Source organism: Saccostrea echinata, unplaced genomic scaffold (assembly GCF_033153115.1).
Source record: "Saccostrea echinata isolate AGI-Se365-2 ecotype Australia unplaced genomic scaffold, CSIRO_AGI_Sech_v1 ptg000045l, whole genome shotgun sequence".
In the NCBI taxonomy this organism is placed as follows: domain Eukaryota; kingdom Metazoa; phylum Mollusca; class Bivalvia; order Ostreida; family Ostreidae; genus Saccostrea; species Saccostrea echinata.
Window position 1 is genome coordinate 1,287,955 of NW_026889794.1, and position 22,932 is coordinate 1,310,886.

General features: G+C 33.3%; 1 protein-coding gene across 1 annotated transcript; it reads left to right on the plus strand.

The window, feature by feature from the left end:
• The first annotated feature begins 5,731 nt into the window (after nucleotides 1-5,731).
• On the plus strand, nucleotides 5,732-20,930 carry LOC133201611 (uncharacterized). Its single transcript, XM_061337404.1, has 4 exons — nucleotides 5,732-5,999; nucleotides 17,658-17,831; nucleotides 20,506-20,615; nucleotides 20,829-20,930. Exons 1-4 carry the CDS (start codon nucleotides 5,732-5,734, stop codon nucleotides 20,928-20,930), a joined length of 654 nt encoding a protein of 217 aa, XP_061193388.1.
• The last annotated feature ends 2,002 nt before the right edge of the window (nucleotides 20,931-22,932 follow it).

The window sequence follows — 22,932 nt, forward strand, 5'->3', positions numbered from 1 at the left end:
AAAAAGACTACATGATTGGTAATAAAAGTTGTATGCATGAAAAGATATATACGAACATAAAAGGAAGTTACTGATTCGAAACTGAAAGACAACTTCGGATATCTCGAAGTTTTGTCCGATTCCCATGAAATTCGAGATACTGATATTTCACTGTAATTATTATGCGTTTTTGTTAGACATTTAGGCACTCTTTATTGATATTCTATATGAATGTTAAATACTTTAATTTTTTTTAACTCCGCAGAAACGCAAGACTACTTCAAACTTTCATATCATATATGGCGGCCGGTTATAAACACAATTTTTGATGTTGGTTATATCTATTTTTAGACTTCTGCAATGAGCGGAAGCGATCGATAAATGTGTATAGCCTTAGTAAAAATAGTGCCGTTAACCTAGTTTTCATAAATATTCAAACGCACATCCATGACCTCTATTGATCCCGTATAGTTATTTAAACAATTATACATACGTTTTTCTCAGATAAATGTTATATAAGGGAAAACATTTGCAAATGTAAATATTTGAATATACAACTCTATGTACAACATAATACATGTTATGGTTATGCAAAAACCTAGTTTAAAGCAAAATGTCTGATGGGAAGAAAAGCAGTCTTGCTAAATTAAATGAAGTTGTGTATCCCTGCATGGTTTCAGAAATGATCGTTTAAACAATATTATTCTAGTGCATTTTTGTAAACAAAGCTTTATTTTGTTTCAAATAAGAAATAGGTCCTGCACGACCCGTGATCTCTGGTTATTTACAAATCGTTTAAAGTAATTCGTTTTTAATATTTTAAAAATTTTCGTCTTCTTCTCTTTTCGTTTTTCCTCTTTCATTCCTTTTACCAATGGGAAAGTAAGACTTTTCTATTTTTCTTTCTTTCTCTTCCGAGGACTAGATGCTGGTTCATGCAAATAAGCTGTTGAGGTTCCCTCATCTTCAATAGAATGTTTACGAGGCTTTCTTCGCACAGTAATGACGTCTTTAAAGAGATCCGGTCTTTCGTTTGGCCAATCTTCCATCTCATACACAGACAAAACCCATATGTTGTGAAGATCTTCCAGAGAGTGGCCTTTCTTACAATCCCTTTCTCTGCATTTCCCTCGCGTAAACCTGTAACAGATATGCAAATATGGACAATCGTCGGGATCATCAGATTCGCAGTCGGCTGCTGGGCACACTAGTAGCATCTCTCAAGAAAGGTAAGATGTATATAATCTGTCCGTTTTTCTTATAAAAATTCAATAGCTTCTTTTCTCTCGATAGCCAATTATCGAAATCATCAAAAAGAGGAGAGAACTTTTCCTTCAACTTTTTTGAACTAATGCACCCACCACATTCTTTAACGAGGAAATTGAACACAGCTTTTTCCCTCTCATCTTGAATATTCAAAAGTGTTGTGAATTTTTCTCCACTATTTTGAAGACTTCTCTTTTTCTCCGTAACCGAAACTTCCCTTACAGCACTTTTCATTTCAGGATCGAGGTAAGGTCTTTCCAACCCAATTTAAAGAATAACTATTGTCACATTCCACTCAGTTAATTTGATTCTGATATTCCATATCAAATTATATTTCCCACCTGAGTGCAGACAATACACAGGTATATTAGGTCATTTAGACAATGGTATATTAAATGATAATCTTCAAATCGAGGGATTTAACTGTATTATTCGCAATGACAGGAATTCATTTGGGGGCGGTGTGATGATTTATCTATCAAATGCTATTTCTGCCCGTCGTCGGGTAGATTTAGAACCTACAAATATTGAATGTATATATGGATTGAAATAGAAAACCCTAACTCTAACTATCTTCTGTGCTGTATATACCGCCCACCACACATTGATAATGTTTTCTAGAGAAATTTTTCCTGGTCCATAGATAAAGCAGTCGAATTATCCAATCGAATAATAATTGTTGGTGACATAAACACAGATTTTTTAAACATCCCTCCTTCACACCATATACACGACATCATAACAACAATAACCTCACAAATAGAATCCATGAACCAACGAAAGTCACGAATACCACGCGAACATTTATTGACCCCATTTTAACAACACAAAACATTGAAGCAAACGATTCAGGTGTTCTATATATAGACTCTTTTATAAGTGGTCACAAAGCAACCTATATATCAATTTCACAAAACTACAATCTTAATCGTGCATATAAACGTAAAATATGACTGTATAAAAATGCAGACATTGAAAGATTAAATAATTTAATTTAATCTTGTGATTGGGATGAGCTTATCTGTAATGCAGAAAACATAAACTCCGAAAAATCACATATCTCAAAATCTTTGTGGGCGATGCCTGTGGACAGTATTATCTGAGAGAAAATTTCATTGAAAATTGGTGTCTTCTGCAAGTTTTTAAGAAAATACGGGAAAATGCACAAGTTTATGACGTCACAATTAGCATTAAGAAGGTCATATGAGAAAAATAATTTGTATGATCTTTCTGTATGGAATTTCAATGTTTCAGAAAGCACTGAATTATAATTTCTGAAAGATGAAGTCATAACGAGCTAACGCATGTTACTCAATTTGTTTGCACACACCGCTGCAGTTATGAAACTACATCTTCAAAAAATTATGATTCAATGCTTAAGGTCAAGATCTAGTAAATGGGTTTAGTTTTGTCTTTTTGGTGCTAGATCTATTATGACGTCATAATTAATTTAACTTTTCCCCGCATGTTACGGCTATAACAGAATTATATAGAAAAATGACACATCTTTAGTGGAATTCAATTTGAAATCATGTGAAAATTATGTCCCGATACACCTCAATTTATTATGCTACAACTGTAATAGATTATTAAGGGAATTTGTTTCTCAAGTTTGCGAAATCTTTAGGCACTCATCCTTTACTTGATTTTGACCTAAAATGTTGCATCTGGCTCCCCTTAAAAGTGAGAGAGTTTTGATAAAACCTAGGATTAAATTATGCCTTTTCTCAGTATATGGTTTTAAGAGACTTGCTCTGCTTTATACAATGTATGTGCTAACTGGGACATTTATTCCAGTATATTAACGTTTTTGTGTGTACATTTCGTCCAAATTCAGTTAAGAAAGCTCCAAACACTGCACACTAAAGAGTTCTACTTGTAGGGTAGTTTTATTGAGTAAGAGTGATCTGCCCTTATAAGAAAAATAGAATAAATTGGAGTCTACTGTTAATGACAAAAATTTGTTATGAATTAAAGTTTTCTTAATGATAAGTTAGACAAAGACTAAATAATTAAATACATTATTTCCATTCATTTTCCCGATGCAAGTAGACAACAGTGATTTCTGTTCACAAATAGCTCATTGTCTTTGAACATTTTTTTCTGCAGAAATAAGGCAGGTACCCTATGTTGAAAATGAACTAGATTACGCTGAATATGTGCACCTGTAAATTATATTTTTTCTCAACGTTCAAAAGGCATTTTTCATTAGTGTTTAGAGCTTCCTTAAGTAGTACCAATGACCATGAAGAAAAACGTACATTATGTTTCATACCTAATTCTAGTAATTAAGAAACCCATTTTCGGTAGTTTACTGTATATCACTTTTTGAGGAAAAATATTTAAATGAAAGATGTTATTAAATATATATCGCTAACAAACAAATTCGGCTCTGGATAGAATATGATACAAAATAAATGTAACAAAAATCATTGTAATGAAAAAAGTGAAGATAGTGAATAGTAACCGATCTACAAAAACCTACAAACAATACATAGTCGTGAACAGGGCATAAAACACTGACCCTTTAATCAGGTAGACCGAATATTCTGAACCTAAAATTTAGTATAAAAACAAAAGCCCATCAATATGTATGTAATATGTCAGTCAAAAAAAAAAAAGACAGAATGATAGCTTATATTTGCTAGCAAGGACATTTTAACGATCGTAGAATTTACGACGTTGAAACCCTTTAACATTGTAACTTATCTTTGAAAACCTGCCTCGTCTTAAAAATTGATCGTGCCAAGAGCATGCTAAACACCATATGCAAGTGATAGAGGAATAAAACGTAATTCACAACACAGATGAAAAGTTTACCTTTAAATAAAATCACTTCGTTTTGAAATTGATAAATCAAATTACTTTTTATTTATACCTTTTTAATTTTTTTTTTAACTATCATTGATAATTTCGAATGAGTGAATTGCATTCCATATAGCTGCTATATTAAACTATTAAAAGTAGACAGATATAATAACGTAGGACACTAAAAATGAATTTTGAATTTTAAAGACTATGCTGGAATTTTTTTTTCCATTTTGAAGACAAAAATATTTTTTCTTTATAAAACAATATATACTGAAACGCAAAAGAAACGCAACATCCTAATTTAGGGGGAAATATTATATATAGGATATAATTTTGTATCTAAAATGTAAGGACATCTTCAACTTTGTAAATATCGGTAATTTAACGGTTGAATGATTTTCATACCATAACCGGAAGTTAAGTTTGAGTCCGCTTAACAGAAATCAAATATTGCATGTTTAACAAAATATTTGGCAATAATACGGGGTTTTAAGAATTTGTATCTGTTCATCATAAGTAATGAAGCAATGTTACGAAAAATAAATTCTCCTTTCTTTTCCGTAAGCGATGCCAAGGCTTCCTAAAAATGACTTAAGTACGCATTTCCATTGCTCTAGCTGGAAAATCTCAAAATAAAGGTGACGGAAAGTTGCAGATGCAAATATGCAACACATGCACGCCTCAACAGGCTCTTACGTATCATTAGCATGAATGACGGCCCTTGGACGGGAAGTCCAAGGGTTACTACACTGTGCTTGGCTAGAGAAAATTCGACCTCATCATCTGAAAAACAGGCATTTAAAATGGCAAAGAATATTTCTTTCGCTCAGATCTCGAGATTGATAAACCTACTGCATCATAAAAAATCAAGCTGCAACTGTTGTACATGGCAGTCTTGCACGCTGTAATTGAATGACCGGGGTGGGGTGGGGGGTGTTTTAACATTCATGTGTTACTTTCTAAAGTTAAAAGATTATAATTTAACATTTTTATCAAATCTCTGACTTTTATAAATCAAGTTTTACCTTACTGTATTCATTTTTGAAAACCATTAGATAAAAAATTCAAATATTTGTAGATTACCGTTTGTTGCGTTTCTTTTGCGTTTCAGTATACTTTCATAAAATAATTATTAATGTAAAAAGCAAAGCAGAAAAGGTTACAGGGTTTCAGGGCAATAAAATTTACACTATTTTTCATATTTTCTTCTGTGATATAAATTGCATGATGAAATATATTGTTGAAGGTTATATTTGTCAAACAAAGATTATATTTTTCAAACAAAGATACAATTTTCTATTCATACCGTACGTTTGTGACACGAGTTTTCTGAGAGTTTCTAGATACTTTTATGATTCAAAATATTTCAAATGAATATTTATGTTAATATTTCTTTATTCTTTAAAATAAAACCATATTTCTGAATATAAAACACTTTAAAAATGATGTTATACTTATTTGTGACAAGAAAATTTAAGATCAACACAATCTAACTGAAATTGGCGATTTACTTTGTTTCGTATTGTTATAAATTGCATGTTTTCTTGTAACGCAATAAAAAGCAAATCTTGTTTATGTTCAAATACTATGATATGATATAATTTTTGTAGATAACACATTTTTTCCAAATTGAATTGAATACAGATCTTTTCTTTTTCTAAATCTTCAGGTAATCATGTCAGATGTGGTATTTGGATTTTTTGCCTGCATAGCATTTATTGTTATAGTGCTCTTTAATGTTGGAGCCTTCACACCAAACTGGCTAACTGTGCACGAAACACCAGTAAGCTTTTCCACGCCTTCGTTTAACTGTTCCACGCCTTCGGTCAACTGTTCCAACCCTTCAGTCAATATTTCCACGCCTTCAGTAAACTCTTCCGCGCCATCAAGAATATGCAATTATGGCTTGTTTCACAGTGTAAATTGTCCAAACAATGAGAATGGTGAGACCTTATTTGCTTTATTAATAAAAATAATAAATTAAAAAACGAATAACAATAATTAAGGTCTTCCGTCACAACGGAAGACCTTCTACTGATTCTGATGGTTAAGATTATTATTCTTTTTTTTTTCTTCTCCTTTCTAGACGCCAACTTTGAGGCCTCATATCTCGCTCATTTCTCAACGGATTTTGCTCAAATTTTCAGGGTTTATAGACGTTACAAAACTCTATCAGAATGCTGTCAAACATTTCCAAAATCCACTTCCGCTTTTGGGTTATCTCCCTTTAAATGAAAATTTCGGGGGTTTCGTTTCCAGACAAAGGCTCAGAGACTAAAAAAGCTGGAGCAGAAATACTACTGAATTTGAATAATAGAAATATTGAAGTTGTGCACATCTATTTTTGTTTTTTGATTTTTGCGTTCAAAATGGCGCTAGATAGGGGTCAAAATTTAGAACGCCTAAAAGCGCGAAAATTTACACGTATTTTCCTATGTATCTTTTAAACTAAAAATATTTTGTTAAGACATGTTGAATAAAAGTTGTGCACAATTTTAAGGTCTTACATTTGGCACTATCAAAAAGGGACTGGTCCCTAAAATTAGGGATCTAGGGTCCTTGAAAGTTTTCGTTTTATAACTCAAAAACAGTAAATATTTCGAGATAGCTGTCGCGTAGAAGTTGTTCCTTAACATATTATTGATCTCATGAACTTGTTATTTTGTTCGAGTCTTGTTTAATAAAAGAGTTAGAAGCTTGACCCATATACAGGTAACTAGTTTCATTAGACAAGTGAAGGTGAAATCTTTATGCGCATAACTGTAATAAACTTGCTATAAATGATAAACCTATCCAAAATAAATACTAATATTACTCTGTAATAAGTTTTTACGTGTTCTGTGGCTTCATTCCAAATTATTGAGTCACACAATTTCAATACGTCTCGGGATTTGTTTTTGTTTCTAATTACGTAACCGATCACGCATGACCTAGATCCAGTGATCAGTGGCCATACACTAAACAGGCAATGCCTTTCTAAATCTATTTCGCAAACTCAACGATGCACGGATAATTGTGTTATTTAATCATATAGGATCTTCAAATTATCTCATCTTATCTATGTTGGTCAAGTTGGTGATATACTTATTAAATTATTGTGGCGGAAATCACAAGAGATCCATTGCATATGAACCAGCGACCTGCGTTCGTAAACAAAACATCTTTTCGTAGTTTAATGTTGAAACATACACTATATTAAATTTTAAAAAAGTTAGCAAAAAATAAATCAGTCATTAACTGCATTTAACCGCATTTCACAAACATCCCGGGTTTTGTGTTTGTTTACAATTACGTAACCTTTCCCTCGATAGCATATGGCCGAGGAAGCAGCTATTAGTGCTCAAACACAAAACATTGTCGTTCTATATTCATTTTGCTAACACAATGATTTACGGAAAATTATTTTTTAAATCATATCGGATCATTCAATTAAATCATTTAATCTTATCTTAATTTGATTTGATTTAAATCCAAAACATTTTATTAAGGGCGTATAAAGGCCCCCGATTTCATGAATCCTAATCTTAAAACTTCATACATGTACAATTCATGTATATTTAATAAACGATTTATTTCTCAGTTATGTGTTATTGTGTGTTTAATTTCGGAGATTCATTGCGTGTGGTTAATTCTGCAGATAATTCTAACTTGACACACAAGGTTTGTAGACAAAGAATTCAAAAGAGATATATTTTGAAAACAATAAGACGCATTGCTTAACACTCTGACATATATTTTCATTGTAAAATGGCTATCTTTATGATTACACCAGCTCTGAACATGCTATGTGAAAAACTCTGTCGACTAAAGTTTTGTAACTCCAGCATATGGCAAGTACGTGTGCTTTTATTAAACACCCAATTTTCCATTAACGCCCACGAAATCTACCTAGCTTAAGATCGATAATATACCGCCCGTCAATCATACAAAAATAAAACAATAGCTGTTGATTTGATTGACAGGCCAGCAACCTGTGCTACCTGATAGTCTGAGTTTGCATGCTTTGAAAGCAATTACATGTACCTGGTCACGCGTCAAAGCTTTCATGTACCGCTTGAAAAATCGCGGTAAACTAGTTTTTTTATACACTCTGGTAAAAAAAAAACTTATAAATTGGTTGGTAATTATATTTCAAAAAATAATTGAGAGAAGAGAATTAAACTTTGAGTTCATTATTTTTATTTTCACTGCTGTTTTGTACACTGTTCTTGTACGCGATATGTCGTCCAAGATAATTGTACCGTAACAGCTCTCCGAAGAAGAAAAAAAAAACTGGCGGCTATTCGAGCCCCTTTTCGCCTTCAATGTCTACCTGTTTACAGAGAAGAGATCGTAATTTTTCAATAAAATATTTCATATTATAAATGTAATTTGATTTGTATGTATAAGTATCTGAAAGGCTATATTGTGCTGATTTTTTTAAAATACATGTTTTATGTTATACATATTTTTTAGCATACGATAAAATATCGGCAACACTATAAGCTTATTTATTTCTAATGTCCAGAACTGTGTAACGTAAATGTCATGCATTTAAGAACTATGTTAACTTTTTATAATTTATTTCCACCTGCAAGCGCGGTTCAAAAGAAAAATGTACAAGGAGTACATATACATGGACTTGAATATAACAAACATATTAGCACACATCTAATGATGAAAATGAAAATAATTGATAATAGACTTTTACAACTTCATTTCAATGATGAGTTACTCCAAAACTTTACTTCAAATGTCAGAAAGGCCAGTACAGTCAAACTACTCTTAATTGTCTCTGTTTTAATTACAATGTCAATCACAATAACTCTTTTCTTTAGATCCCTTCATTTCTAATTTGTACATAGTTACATGAAATTCGTGCACGGCGCTTTACCTGTCAAACAAAATTGTAAACTTCTGGTGACACTGCTTTAAAGACACAGTGCTTTATAGATACAGTGTAATATTTCGAAAAAACGTTTTAATTAAGGCTGAAGATGCATGCTGTGAATTTATGAAACCTGCAGTCCTAATTGACGATCCGTTCTTACATGTATATTATAATTAATCAAAAAGTCCAGTATTTGTGACAAGTTTTGATTGAGGTTTCACTTTCCCTTTAGAATAAAATGATTGATTAAATAGATTATGCACATGAGATGGATACCTGTACTACATATAAATGCATACTTTTCACTTTTTAACAAGAATCTGTTATTGACAATTAAAAGTGAAGAGTTTAGGTAAAAGACTTTGACAAATGACAAGTTATTCCTTCTTAGTCACTATATATTGCTTACAGCTATACGGTCGTGCCCCCCCCCCCCCCCCGCCAATTATATTTTAATTTTTTATTCATTTTTTTTCTTATATATCAAAAAATTTTGATTGTTCCTGCCCCATCCCAGAAAAAAATGAAATTACTTTCTACAGGCTTGAGTCAGTACAAGATTTTCATAATTATAGTACCTTTATCAAAATGTTTCTACCCCTACGATTTGGAGTCGCAGTTTCGAAAACCACCACGTCGCCCGCGTGGCGCAGTGGTTTGAGCGTTTGCTCTAGAGTCGTGGAGTAAGGAGTTAATCTTTACGTCGTGGATTCGACTCCCTCTGCGGGACGTGGAGACCGGTCCTTTGCATGAGACCGAATAAACCGAGATCCCCTGTAGCAGTAGATGCTGGCACGAAAAAGATCCCTCACTGCTCAATGGCCTTGAGTGTCGAGTATAGGTCTGAATTTGCAGCCTTCCACCGGCAAGTGGTGGCGTTTCCATATGAGTGAAAAATCTCGAGAAGGACGTTAAACAACACACAAACAAATAATTCCACTACAGAACGTGGAGTATGGTCCTTCGGATTAGACCGTATAAACGAGGTCCTGTGTAGCAGTAGGTTCTGGCATGAAAAAAGATCCCTCACTGCTCAAAGGCCGTAAGTGCCGAGTACAGGGCTAAATTTGCAGCCCTCCATTGGCAAATGCTGGCAGCTCAATGGACGTTAAACAACAAACAGACAATCAAACAAACATTTTTGTGTCGCCTGCAGAGCAAAGCAACACTTAGCGATCAATTTGCCTGGCGTCTGTCTGTCTGTCTTGCTGTCCGTCCGTCTGTCCGTCTGTCACACCTTATATCTCGAGAACTGTAAGAGGTATGGATTTGATAATTTGCACATATACCTTGACACTATGGCTTTTGTATTTTACCATGGCTTCCGACCGAGATATCCGTGAACTTGACCTTTGACCTACTTTTCAAAATAATCAATAATGCCGATATACAACTTCTTTTTGATATTTTTAAAAGAGGTAAGTCTATGCTATTTAGAATGTGTACTGTTTGTCATAAAACATTTTGAAAAATACCAGCGTTACAGTCCACTTGACCTTGGACCTATTTTGCAAAATATACTGCGGAGGGTTAAATTTAACTTAAGTCTTTTGAAATTAGAGAGGCAGGGGTTTGATAATTAATATTTATACATGTTTATGAGCTCATGACAATGCATTTTGACACTGTATGAAATAAAGAAACCACAAAAACTGAAATTTAAGTACTATGAAAATACAACGGGATCGGTATTCCAAAATGGATGGTGTAGACTGACAATTGCGGATATGATAGACTGAAGTCTCTTTTGAAGGATTGTTGAAATCACGTACTTAATTAATTTATAAATAAATTAATTATTTATAATAAATTTATTCAAATTTCATTAATATCCATTTTAGCTTTGAGGGATTAAGGATTTGTATTTTTATTTGATTGTTAGATTCTATCGCAGTCTTACTACCCCTGGATTTTTTTTTTGCATGAACTATATGCCATGCCGTAGCAAATAAATAGCTGATCACTTTTAGACTCAGTTACATCTTTAATGAAGCTAAAAGCAGGCGACACATGCGTTCCTTGGAACACTCTTAGATCTAGTTCTGTAAGAAATCGGCAAAGATAATTATGCAGAGATTTTTAATGAATAAAATGTTTTGTTTTTTTTTACCTTTTTATAACTATATACTCATGTATGGTCTGCGTTATAAAACATGATGTGATAGGGTTACGTAATGCACATTGTACACGTACTCAAAGACGCTGACGTTTTTCAATATCGAAATAGGACATAAAACATATTTACAATAAAATTTGAAGCCAGCGAGTTAAACGTAATAAATTACAACTATATGGAAATGAAATGAAAAAAATATGTGTAAACTTGTCAAGTCGGAAACACTCAGAAGGGTATTGCTGGTATCATACAGACTGTGTCATGGCCTTGACTCAAGTTCAAGGTCACTAAGAACAAGATGCTTTTACTGGATGTGTGGTCTGAAAGAACATGTGTGAACTTGTCAAGTCGGTAACACAGATAGGTTTGCGTCATAACCAGAGTGCAGGGTTCGACACTCGTCAAAATTCGGTCTCGCCATTTGGGCAACCTTGGTACTGATTTCAGGTTGCCCGAATGAATTTCAGGTCGACCGAACAAAATATCAAATGGAACAAAAATGTGCAATTGTTTAAAATTTGTTAAGATAACAGAAGTTGTGCTTTTGTATTATAAAATGTAAATCAGACATTTATGGAATGTCAAAAGCTGTCTTCCAGTATTTTATCAAACAAAGAAAACAAGCAACAAATATTGATAAGCAGAATCAGAATGCTAATTAGGCTTTAAAAAATTATGTTTGTTTCCTGTAATATTCTCAATAAATCAAGCGTTGGTAGGTCTGTTTTTTTTTTTTTTTTTTTTTTTTTTTTTTTTTTTTTTTTGCTTATGTATAATCTCACCTCAATATTGACACAAAATAAAGTTTCTAGTTTAAAACATTCATTTTCACTTACCATAAAGGCCTTTAAAAAAAGAGGGTCAAACATCCCTGGACTGAATTAACCAGGTGTGATGTTTACAGTGGACACCCAACATGGCTGTCTAGCAGCAGAAAACGAACATCAGAAAGTTGTGGGGGGAAATGCTAGATGTTACAATAATGATCATTACTCTTTATATTTATGGTGATTGTTGGCTAGGTTGACATATTTTATATCTCAAATAAAACTTGATTTAATACTTTTGTTAAAAATTATATCAGCTGATTGATCAAAGACAGATTTGGCAGAAAGAAAAATCCACGAGGCTGCTATTTGAATGGGTCAGTCGGGTTACAGGAAACAATGTTTTCAAGGCCTTGTAAAGTTTATTTTAAAATATTAAACATCATTATTGAATATTCCCAACTCGTCCCAGGTCGTCATTTGGGCGAGCCAGACTGAAAATCAGGTCGTCAAAAATCATCCCGGGATGGAAATGACGAGGTGACGAGCGTGAATGTCGAACCCTGAGAGTGTGTCATGGCTTGACGCAAGGTCATCTGCACAAGTTCAAGGTCACAAAATAGAAAGTGTACATTATTTTATTGTCTTTCTACTGGCGGAACATTGCCAGTTGATAGGTCCCTTACAAGATTATTTATCATCTTAGAATATGGCATGACCTTGACTCAAGGTCACTGCTCCAACGGAAGACCTATTCGTTGCTCTGCAACGAGCTCGGCTCTAGTATTTACAATTATTGATAAAATGATAAATCCGATGTGAAAGCTCAAACAGTATATGTATCTATTAAGCACTGATTTTTCTTGATATAATTTAGTAATTTAATGGGACTTTACTCATTGAAGTCTAATCGGATTATCAAAGGTAATAGTGTTAATAACATTTTTCGGGTTTTAGCCACCCTGGCTCATCTGTGGGTATAAGTGAAAAATATTACATCACGTACGTCTTCCTGCATACTCTTGGTATTCAACACATGGAAACTTGTCATATGTGTCTTTTTTTTCTTATAAAGATAAATATGGTATGACACCCCTTGTAGGGCCCTGCTCTACTTTGTTTACTATACACTGACAGCTTCATGTAAATCTTTCATAACATGTTAAGTACTAACGAGCATTATTTTGATGCATTTACCTTGAGATGCAAACGATTACACAGTTACATTGTGAATAAATATACATTTTTCTTTACATGCGTAAGAATTTCATTCAGAAGTACACTACATTAAGGGTGATGGTTATTCGTTCACTAGTGTTTCGGAAAGTAACAAAAATGTTCAAGTCAAATCGAATTAAGGATATCCAATCCTCAGCTAGGAAGGATAACTCTTAAATTTAGTATTTTATTTAAAAAGTCTCAAAATGAAGCATGAAATTGAGATCTTTTCATGCAACAATTTTCATTTTATGCATCATAATATGATTCAAGGTTCTTTGAAGTCTTAGAAACAGCCTTGTAAATATTTGATATTTGTACCCCACAAAAGAAAAAAATGAATTCATTTTTAGAGAAATTGAATTTCCTTTAGTCTAGCATTAGTTACAACTGCTTATTAGCATGATATGAAATTAGATGTGATATGTGATGTCTAGCAATGATAGCACAAGCTTTTTACACTAAGTATTATATCACAATTGAAGTAAAAAGAGGAAGTAAAATAATGAATAAGCATAAAAAAGGTAAAATTTTCTTCAAATGCCTGGATACCTATATTTTTCTATCCTAAATTATATTTGTTGATCAATTTTCAATTAGAAAATGCAAAGCTGGTGTTTTTATCTGCATTTCTTGAAAATATGTTTGAGATTTGATAAGTTTCCCTATATAATATGATTAACTATAAGGATGAACTTTGAAGAAATTCCATGGGTACGTTCACGTTATTATTTGAAATCTGAGACATTTTTGTGAGCATGTTCAATTACTTAAAAGCTGATTTTCAGAACCTGAAGATTGGAGTACCTTATATTAAGAAAGCGCGACTTATCCTATTCTGTCTATAAAGCATTGTGGTCTTCCAGAATATCATTGTTTATAAAGAAGTTTCATAACAATCACATTGCCTCCATCTACCGGCAATGACGCCATCTCTAATTATAGAATGTATCGATTGATTTTGGACACAGCTCATACTTCGTTTGGGGTTTAGCGGGAAACGTTCATTCAGCAAATTATGTACAAGGTCGTTTAAACTATTTTCTTTGCCCTAAATTTTCTAAGGGAAGAATAATTACTAATCCTGTTAATACTAAAAAATCATTTACAAAATTGACTAGGTGTACAAGGAACTGAGAAGAATACATGCATAAGTACTAAAGCTTTTTTCCTTGCAACTTTAATTAAGAACTCTGTAAAAAGTTTGATAGTTAATTTATCTGCACAGTTATTTTTTCTTTACAAAGGTTTAGTCCATTTGATTTCCTGTCTCATCCCATTTCACAAAAAAATGTCAACATGACCTCTTTCCAGTTATAAAGCAATTGTTAAATTAAAGGCAACATCATACTACTCGATATAACAATTATGTATGTTAAAGAAAATCATTTAAATAAAACATCTCATTGGGTCTTATTTTGGTTGACTTGTTTCAAACCAATTGTTAGGACTTTGTTTTTTTTTACTGAATTAAATATGGATAGTTCCGTCTACTTGATCAATACATAGCGCTCACGGTGGGTGTGACCGGTCAACAGTGGATGCTTACTCCTTCTAGGCACCTGATCCCACCTCTTGAGTCCGTGTTTTCTGCCCTTTGCACATAATTGTATTGCTTATGGATTTTTGAGATCGATCAATGTTCGGTATCTTTACCTTTCACATTACATAGGGTTATCCTTTACTCGTAGTACTCAGTTGACAAATAATAGATAGATAGATAGATAGATAGATAAGGAACAGCGCGCTAGACCGCTTTGCTATCTAGGCAAGTCCAAAAACTTGCTTTCGATGCCGATGGAATTCTCGCGGCGCTGCTCTACACTACACGGTCATTGAGAATGGAAATGAGATACAGTTATTTGGACATTAGTTTTATTAGAGGATCGTTACCAATACAATTAATTTTTATTTATAAAGCACATTTTACAACAACTCTTAAACTTACATAACTTCCCTAAGTGAAGAAATATTAATATAGAAAGCTTCTGAGTACGTGTGTGCACAATCGGAATGTTTATTTACCAAAATAATGTTGCAAATAGCCAACAACAAAGTATGTAGATTAACAAGTTCCATTTTAATTGAAAAAGCAGCTGTTTATGATGTCAAAAAGTCAGAAGTTTAATTTTTCGTGGGGAATAGTTGAATAAAGTATTGAAAAATTGTACGTTTTGCTGTGATAGGTTCTGATATAATTTTTTTATTTCAAATTTTCGAAAAATCCAAGTTTTTGACTTTCCACTTCTGATAAATACCACTTTTTAAAATGTTTTTATACGGTCCTCCTAAAGTTCCTCCTTCCCCGCTGTTAATATTTTGGTGAAAAAAAGGCCGGGTAGAATATTTACTTGAACCCGCTATGTAACTTGTGTTTGTAAGGATTTTTATGTAGTTTAGGAATCCAGTAGAGGTATGGTAATTCATATTCATTTTGATTGTTGGGATTATTAAAAATATTTAAAACTTGTCATAATGAAGAATATCCTCCTTAGAAAGGGAACTATATGTGTAAGTTGAATTACCACTCACAGAATTGATTGATTGATTGTTTGTTATTTAACGTCCCATTCCAGAATTTTTCACTCATAGAGAGACGTCACCATATACCGGTGAAGGGCTTCAAATTTTGACCTTTACTCGGCACTTAGGGCAATTGAGCAGTGAGGGATCTTTATGGTGCCAACGCCTGTCGTGACACGGGGTCTCGGTTTTTAAGGTCTCATCCGAAGGACCTGCAACTTTCACTTCAAAGTGCCGAGTGCATGGCGAAGGAACAGTTGCTACCCATTTTTATCGACTAAGGTCAGTCGCGGCCGAGATTCGAACTCACGACCTCCCGAACACGGAGCGAGCGTTCTACCGACTGAGCTACCGTGAACGGTCTCTGAATTATTGAAGACAGAAGGATAGATTGTTTTCATCTTGCCCTTCAACCATTTCATGCAAGATTTCAACATCTATTTGATACTTTTAATTCATTCTGATAAAGTGTCAGCTCCTCTTTTCAACGTCTGGCCCATCGTCATCCACGGAATTCATAATATTTATGAAATTTTGACGCCAGTTAAAAGATCCAGGTTGCCTAAATTTTATGTGATTTAAGGTCCTCATTTTAAACTACTTAGTATATTTACATCACTAAAACAATCACGAGTTCCGCTGAACTATACATGTAGGGTGAAAAAGAACATGCACACACAGGAGTATTATGTTTGAGTTTTTTGTAATTAAAAAAGTTTGGAAGCAATAGTCGATGAATATTTGTACGAACTACAAGGTGTGAAGTACTACTTGAAATTGGAAGAAACACAAGACATGATCCTTTTGTGATAAAAAAAAAATTATACTAAGATTTTCTGTGTATTCCTTTGTTGACAAATTTAAACTTAACGAACATAAAGGATACTTGGGCTGATTCTTTTCTTCTATAAAGCGTAACGGTTTAAAAAGCCTTTGATTTTTAATATCCATTATCTCAGATGCAAACTGTATTTTTGTGTCGCAGAATCAAAATTTGATCTTTCCTTGACCTTTTCAAATAGACCATTCAATACTTTACGTCTCTGTGTATTGTTAAAACACCCCCATCGCATTCACATGGCTACCCTGTGGACTTGAGAGATTCCCAACACACTTGTTATAGCTACTATATGAAAATGAAGTGCTTAGTTTCCTAATCTAGTATTCTTCGCGTTGTCTACAGAAAAGTGTACCCAGAGATGGGCTATTAGTATTTTATACGGTATTGTTGAAAAGGGCTGCTTTCAAATTATTGGCAGTTAATCTAAGTTAAGCAAGGTGAAGCCTAAATAAACGTTCAATTTCCTTAAATGAAAAAGTTTATGGAAATACAGATGTATAACATGATGTGAATTTGAACATGTAAATGGATCCAGTTCCTGTTTTTTACTTAGTACCTGTCGCCCGCGTGGTGCAGTGATTAGAGCCTTCGCTCTAGAGTCGCGGAGTAAGGAGTTGATCCTTACGTCGCGGGTTCGAATAACACTGTGGGATGTGAAGACCGGCCTCTCCGGATAAAAGCATATAAACCGAGATCCCGTGTTGCAGTAGGTGGTAGCACGAAAAAGATCACACACTGCTCAATGGCCCTAAGTGCCGAGTATAGGTCAAAATTTGCAGCTCTCCACCGGCAAGTGGTGGCGTCTCCATATGAGTGGAAAATTCTCGAGAGGGACGTTACAGTAGATTCCTAAATATACGCCATAATAATAAATTATCGGGTAATTTCGCGAGAAGCACCACTCGCGAAATTAAATTACTCGCTTTTATTTTTATGGTGCTTTAATGTATGTAAAATCTCTAGATAAATCACCCCTTCGCGAATTATTGTTCTTGTGATTTGACGACCTTGGGCAATTTCGCGATATTACGTACTCGCGTAAAATAAGGAATCTACAGTAAACAATAAACAAAGAAACAAAACTTAGTACCTAGCATTTAAAATTAATACTAGCTTTCCTTACGTAGCAGATAATCTACGAAGTTGCTACAATCCTGAACGGACTACAATATCTTCAAGATAATGTATATTCCAGTGAAATTGAAACTTTTTTAATGCTTTAATTAAAATTGATGTTTTACCTAAAGATATGACTTTGTTTTGTAGCTTTTGACTGGACCATTATAGGACTTAATATTGCGACGTCTGTGTGTCTGACGGCTATTCCTTTTTTCTGGGTTCTCCTGTCATGCATGCTTTGCTGCTGCAAAAAAGACGACTCAGACGACAAATGTGCTGACGGTTGCTGCAGTTGCTACACGTTCTTTTATGCTGCTGGAGGTGAGAATGATAGATTGATTGTGTGTTTTCATTTCATTCCTAAATCTTTCACTTCACTCAAGTATAGGCATCACAATCTTTTGGTGAAGTGCCAAACATTTTGGCCATTGGTTTTTAGAGACAAAGCAGTGAGGGTCCTTTATCGAGTGTACGCTTTGCATGACAATGAGCACAAAACGAATTTGCTAAAACAACTTGTTGTTGGGTCGTGTTTGATTGTCATGTTTCCTACCAAATGTTAGTTCATTGTCTTTGCGGACTACGAATTACTCTGTTTTCTGAGATCAATACCACTATAGATACTTAATTAACACTTCCCGATTCCACCTTTTGTTGTTCCTTGCTTTTGTCCATGTTTTTTTTTTTGCCCTGTTAATGAATTGTATTGTGCAAAGGGATCACTGTTTGTTATTTAAACCTTTTTAATGGTGTCAATTTTGTCGAGTAGAGAGTAACTTAATATAGTAGTCTTGTATGTTTTTTGAAAGACATTATCATTATGAAGTCAAACTCAGTTATACAGTGATGCAATATTTCATATGCGCTGCATCTACATGCTTATGATCGGCTCTCTTGATCTAAATACCAACAGCTTTTGTGTTGATTGGTAAATGTAATTTGATTAACAAAGGAAGTGTTGCAATTTCCAAAATGTCTAATTCTGTAATTTAATTGCATTGAAATACATGTATATTATTTTCTGTATGCAAATTAACATAAAAATTATATAATAATTCTTGTTTGCTACCATCATTTAGAGTAGCAATTAGATATGATGACTCAAATTCTTGATTGCTGATACTTAAATATAAGATAGGCTTTTAAAGATTTCTTTTTTAAATTGCACTGAAACAAAATAATGGTTTGCATTTTCAAACTGTTCCATTATGTGTTTAATTGCTTTTAAAGTTGAGTACTTCCATTTGTGAATAAGAAGTCCTTTCATGAAAGTCGATTACCCACAAACATTTAATATATACATTGTAGCTTAATCTAAAATATTCATATTTGTCTCTGCATCTTAACCAAATACTTTCAATTCCTTCGTAGTTTGTTTGATTTTATATTTGCTTTAATTGTATGCCTATTTATTGCATTATCATCAATATATAATTTCCATTCTGGTTTCTTTCCTTTTGTGTCACTATCTCATATCGTTTTGATTAAGATCACCGTTCAAAAGCACAATGTACTTGTAATTAAAGAATTAAATAAACAATAATTTTAGCATCAACTGTTATTATAATTTTGTTTTCTGTTTAATAAAAATTATATAGTCATGGCTTTGCGACGAAAGTGGTTGTTGTTAAGTTCGCCGACAGACAAAAATATTAGTTCGATGATCCCTACCTCTTCTTATAATCAACAAAAATTAAACCCTTAAAATCAGTTTTAAGAGGATAGAAAAAAGGGGGTGTGGATGGTTTGTTTCAACATCCTTAGCTATAATTTAAAGTTTTTCCTATTGAATTTCAAAACGTTCTATCAGATTTTTTTTTGGTTTTCTTTCAATTAAACACATGCTGAGTAATGTCGAATTTATGTAAATCGACATTATGTTTATGTAGGCATAATGGTAGATTTTTTCTATGGATCACTAGAAAACTGTCTTGAGGAACTCATATGGGATGAAGAGATAAAAAGAAGTTGGGTGAATAATGTCAGAGATGATAACAAATTAATTTATGAAAATGCGAGCTTTGAACTTGTAAATCATTTCATACTTTATATGTTGAATCACAATCAATGTAATGTCCTTCAATGAACAGTTGTGAAATTGTTAAAACTGTGCATCTCTAGTGTTATTTGGTTAAATTCGTTGTAATTAAAAAACTTGAAAGTTTAAAAAATAAAAGTATTTTGGATGAAAAATATAAACTTTGTGACTCAAAAGAAACGGGCAGGTTCATAAACAAACTATTTCTGTTTTAGATACTTTGCTAAGAGTGGAGAAAAAAGCTTTTAGTGTTTACAATGATGGTAACAAATATTAATGTATAAAAGAAACGTTAACGCCAAATAATAGGAATTGTTGTAGAATATGAATATTTACATTCAGTGTATTTTTTTCTTTATAAAATCCATTGGAAATATACAACAATCAACCCCTATAATTAACACACACGTCTTACGTCTATTCATTATACCGGTCCTGAAAGGTGCTAAATTAAAAATAAAGATTAATCAAATTAAACTAACACAGGACAAGTGCTTTTATACGACCGACACATCTAAAAATAAGAATTCAATGATTAAATATATTAAAAGCAGCACCAATTATATGTATTCAACATTAGGAGTAGCGCATTATTTTACGATAAACAAGGTCAAGAATTACTATTTGTACGAGTTTTAATCTCTATTTATCCCCTTCCCTTTTTTCATTTCTAAAAAAGTTTGCTTTGTTTTCTATTGTACATGATATATTGGGAAAATTATTCCCTTTTTTTTGGTCTCTTTGGGTCTGTTAGGAATACAAGGCGATTAAAAGAGAATGGAGATTGATTATTATTACATTGTAATTTAAAGATGGGTCTCTTTATTCATTTCTTGCAAAGAAGATAAAAAAAAATATATAATAATAAGAAGAAAAGTGTTGATAACCAAGCAGCAGACCCATGTTCCTGATCTCTGTGAATGCGGATCGTTTAAATTACACACTCATATTTTGTAGGTATCCTGGGCTTTGCGTCAACTTTGATTGTGGTTTCAAAATTTGATCACAACCAGTTGGGATGGTCTTTCTTTCTGACAGTTGTATCATCTTCAGTGATTCTGTTGCAGGTAAAAATATTAATAAATATCCATCTTCTTTTAAATACCAAAATTTCATTTTAAAGACATATTCACTTTTTTAGCTAGTGCTTTTAGTCATCTTCTTTGTTTACTCTTGAAAAAAAAAAGAACAACAAATGTACAATATTTCTTATTAATAAACTTATGTTTATTAAATACCGGAATTACAGACATTTTTATAAATGTTATTAATTTTTTCAGCTAGTGCTTTTAGTCACCTACTTTGTTTGTTCTCGAAAAATGAACGAAAAATGCACAGTATTCCTTGTCTACAGAAGACGGCATTCAAACTATTACGTTTAAATTAAACTATGTACGTATCCAGTGTATTTAATAATATGTTGTTTTTTTCTGCCAACAAACTTATTATTGGTATTTACTGATTAAAATACTTATAAAGCATATATAGAAATACTTATGAAGAGTGAAAGATAAAAATATTATGATTATTCATTTCTTTTTTTTTATTTATTTTGACAAAAAATATTCTATAAATAAATCTCTCGTGATACGTGATACAAATATTTTTCATACCATTTATCCCTCCTTTTTTGAAATATATTATGTCTTTCCACCTTCTGCTTGGAAAACATCTAGAAATTGTTCTGGAGATTTTTTATGTCACCTGAGTCATTCAGGTGACCTATTGCTATCCGTTTTTGTCTGTCGTCGTTCTTCGTCCGTCGGTCGTAAACTTTTGAACATTTTCAGCTTCTTCTCTGGGAACACTGAACCAATTTTAACTAATTTTTGCATAAAGCATCTATGAGTGAACGAAAACAATATTTGTGAAATTCATGGCCCTTGCCCCCGGCGCCCCTGGGGCCTGAGGGATGGGGCTAAAACCATCGAAATTAATGCAATCTGTAAAAATATTTTTCTTTACTATGAACATCAAGAAGTCAAACTATTGGCATGAATGTAATGAACATTCAGCCCTCGTCCAAAATTGTGAAATCCATGGCCCCTCCTGGGTATTAAATATGCTAACTACATGGTTAACTAACTACAAATTAACAAGACTGCCTCTTCCAGAATTGTGAATTTCATGGCCTCTGGGTCAGGAGTTCTGGTGTTAGGGCAGGCTCTATTGTTTATATAGTTAAAATATATTAATTCTTTGAAAATCTTCTCTGCTTCTGGGTACGAAACAATCTAACCTAAGTACATTGTTATGATGAGCAAGAGTGTCTCTTCCAAAATTGTGAATTTCATGGCTCAAGGGTCAGGGGATCTGGTGTTAGGAGGCTCTTTTGATTATTTAGTGAAAATACATTAATTCTTTGAAAATAATCTTCTCTGCTCCTGGGTTTTAAATAAACTTACTAAGTACATAGTTATGATGAGGAAGAGTGCCTTTTCAAAAATGAGAATTTCATGGCCCCAGGTTCTGGGGTTCTGGTGTTAGGGCGGGGCTCTATTGATTATATAGTGAAAATGCATTAATTCTTTGAAAATCTTCTTCTCTGCTCCTTGGAATTATTTCAATAAATGAAGTGCATGGTTATGATAAGCAAGTGACTCCTCTAAAATTTTTTTTTTTGGGTTGCTTATTGTTTAACGTCCCTCTGGAGAATTTTTCACTCATATGGAGACACCACCACTTGCCGGTGGAGAGCTGCAAATTGTGACCTATACTCGGCACTCAGGGCCATTGAGCAGTGAGGAAACTTTTTCGTGCCAGCACCTACTGCGACACGGGACCTCAGTTTATACTGTTTAATCCGAAGGACAGGTCTCCCATCCCACAGTGGTTCTAAAATTGCTAAAATTGTGGAATTCATGCTTCAGAGTCAGGGGCTCTGGTGAGGGGGGGGGGGCTCTATTAATTATATAATAAATGCATAATAACTTTCAAAATATTTTTTCTACTCCTGGTTATAAAGCAAAGAAACATGTGTATGGATACAATGAACAAGGGCGTTTTTACAAATTTTTTAAAACTTGTGGTTCCAGGGGTTCTGGTGTTTCTCGGGGGGGGGGGGGGTGCGCTACTGATGATATAGTGAAAATGTGCGAGTTCTTTGAAAACCTTCAACTAATTGCATAGTTATGATAATGAGGATACTTCTTCCAAATTTGTAAATTTCATGACCCTGGGTTATGGGTTCTGGCGTTAGGGTAGGGCTGTATTAAATCTGTAGTGAAAATGCATTTCTTTATTTCTTTTTTCTCTGCTCCTGGGCATATTGGAGGCAAACAGAATAAATGTTTTAATAGCAAGAATATTTTTACCAAAATTTTGAACATCTGGACATTTAAACAAGTGTTCTTTGTATAATACAAAAAGTACTTTCATAGTTTT

Excerpts from the sequence above, each read along its gene's own strand:
- LOC133201611 (XM_061337404.1), top strand. The coding sequence starts at position 5,732 with ATGTCAGATGTGGTATTTGGATTTTTTGCCTGCATAGCATTTATTGTT. Across the intron at positions 6,000-17,657 it reads TTGTCCAAACAATGAGAATG|CTTTTGACTGGACCATTATA; the intron begins GTGAGACCTTAT and ends TTTGTTTTGTAG. Across the intron at positions 20,616-20,828 it reads CTTCAGTGATTCTGTTGCAG|CTAGTGCTTTTAGTCACCTA; the intron begins GTAAAAATATTA and ends TAATTTTTTCAG.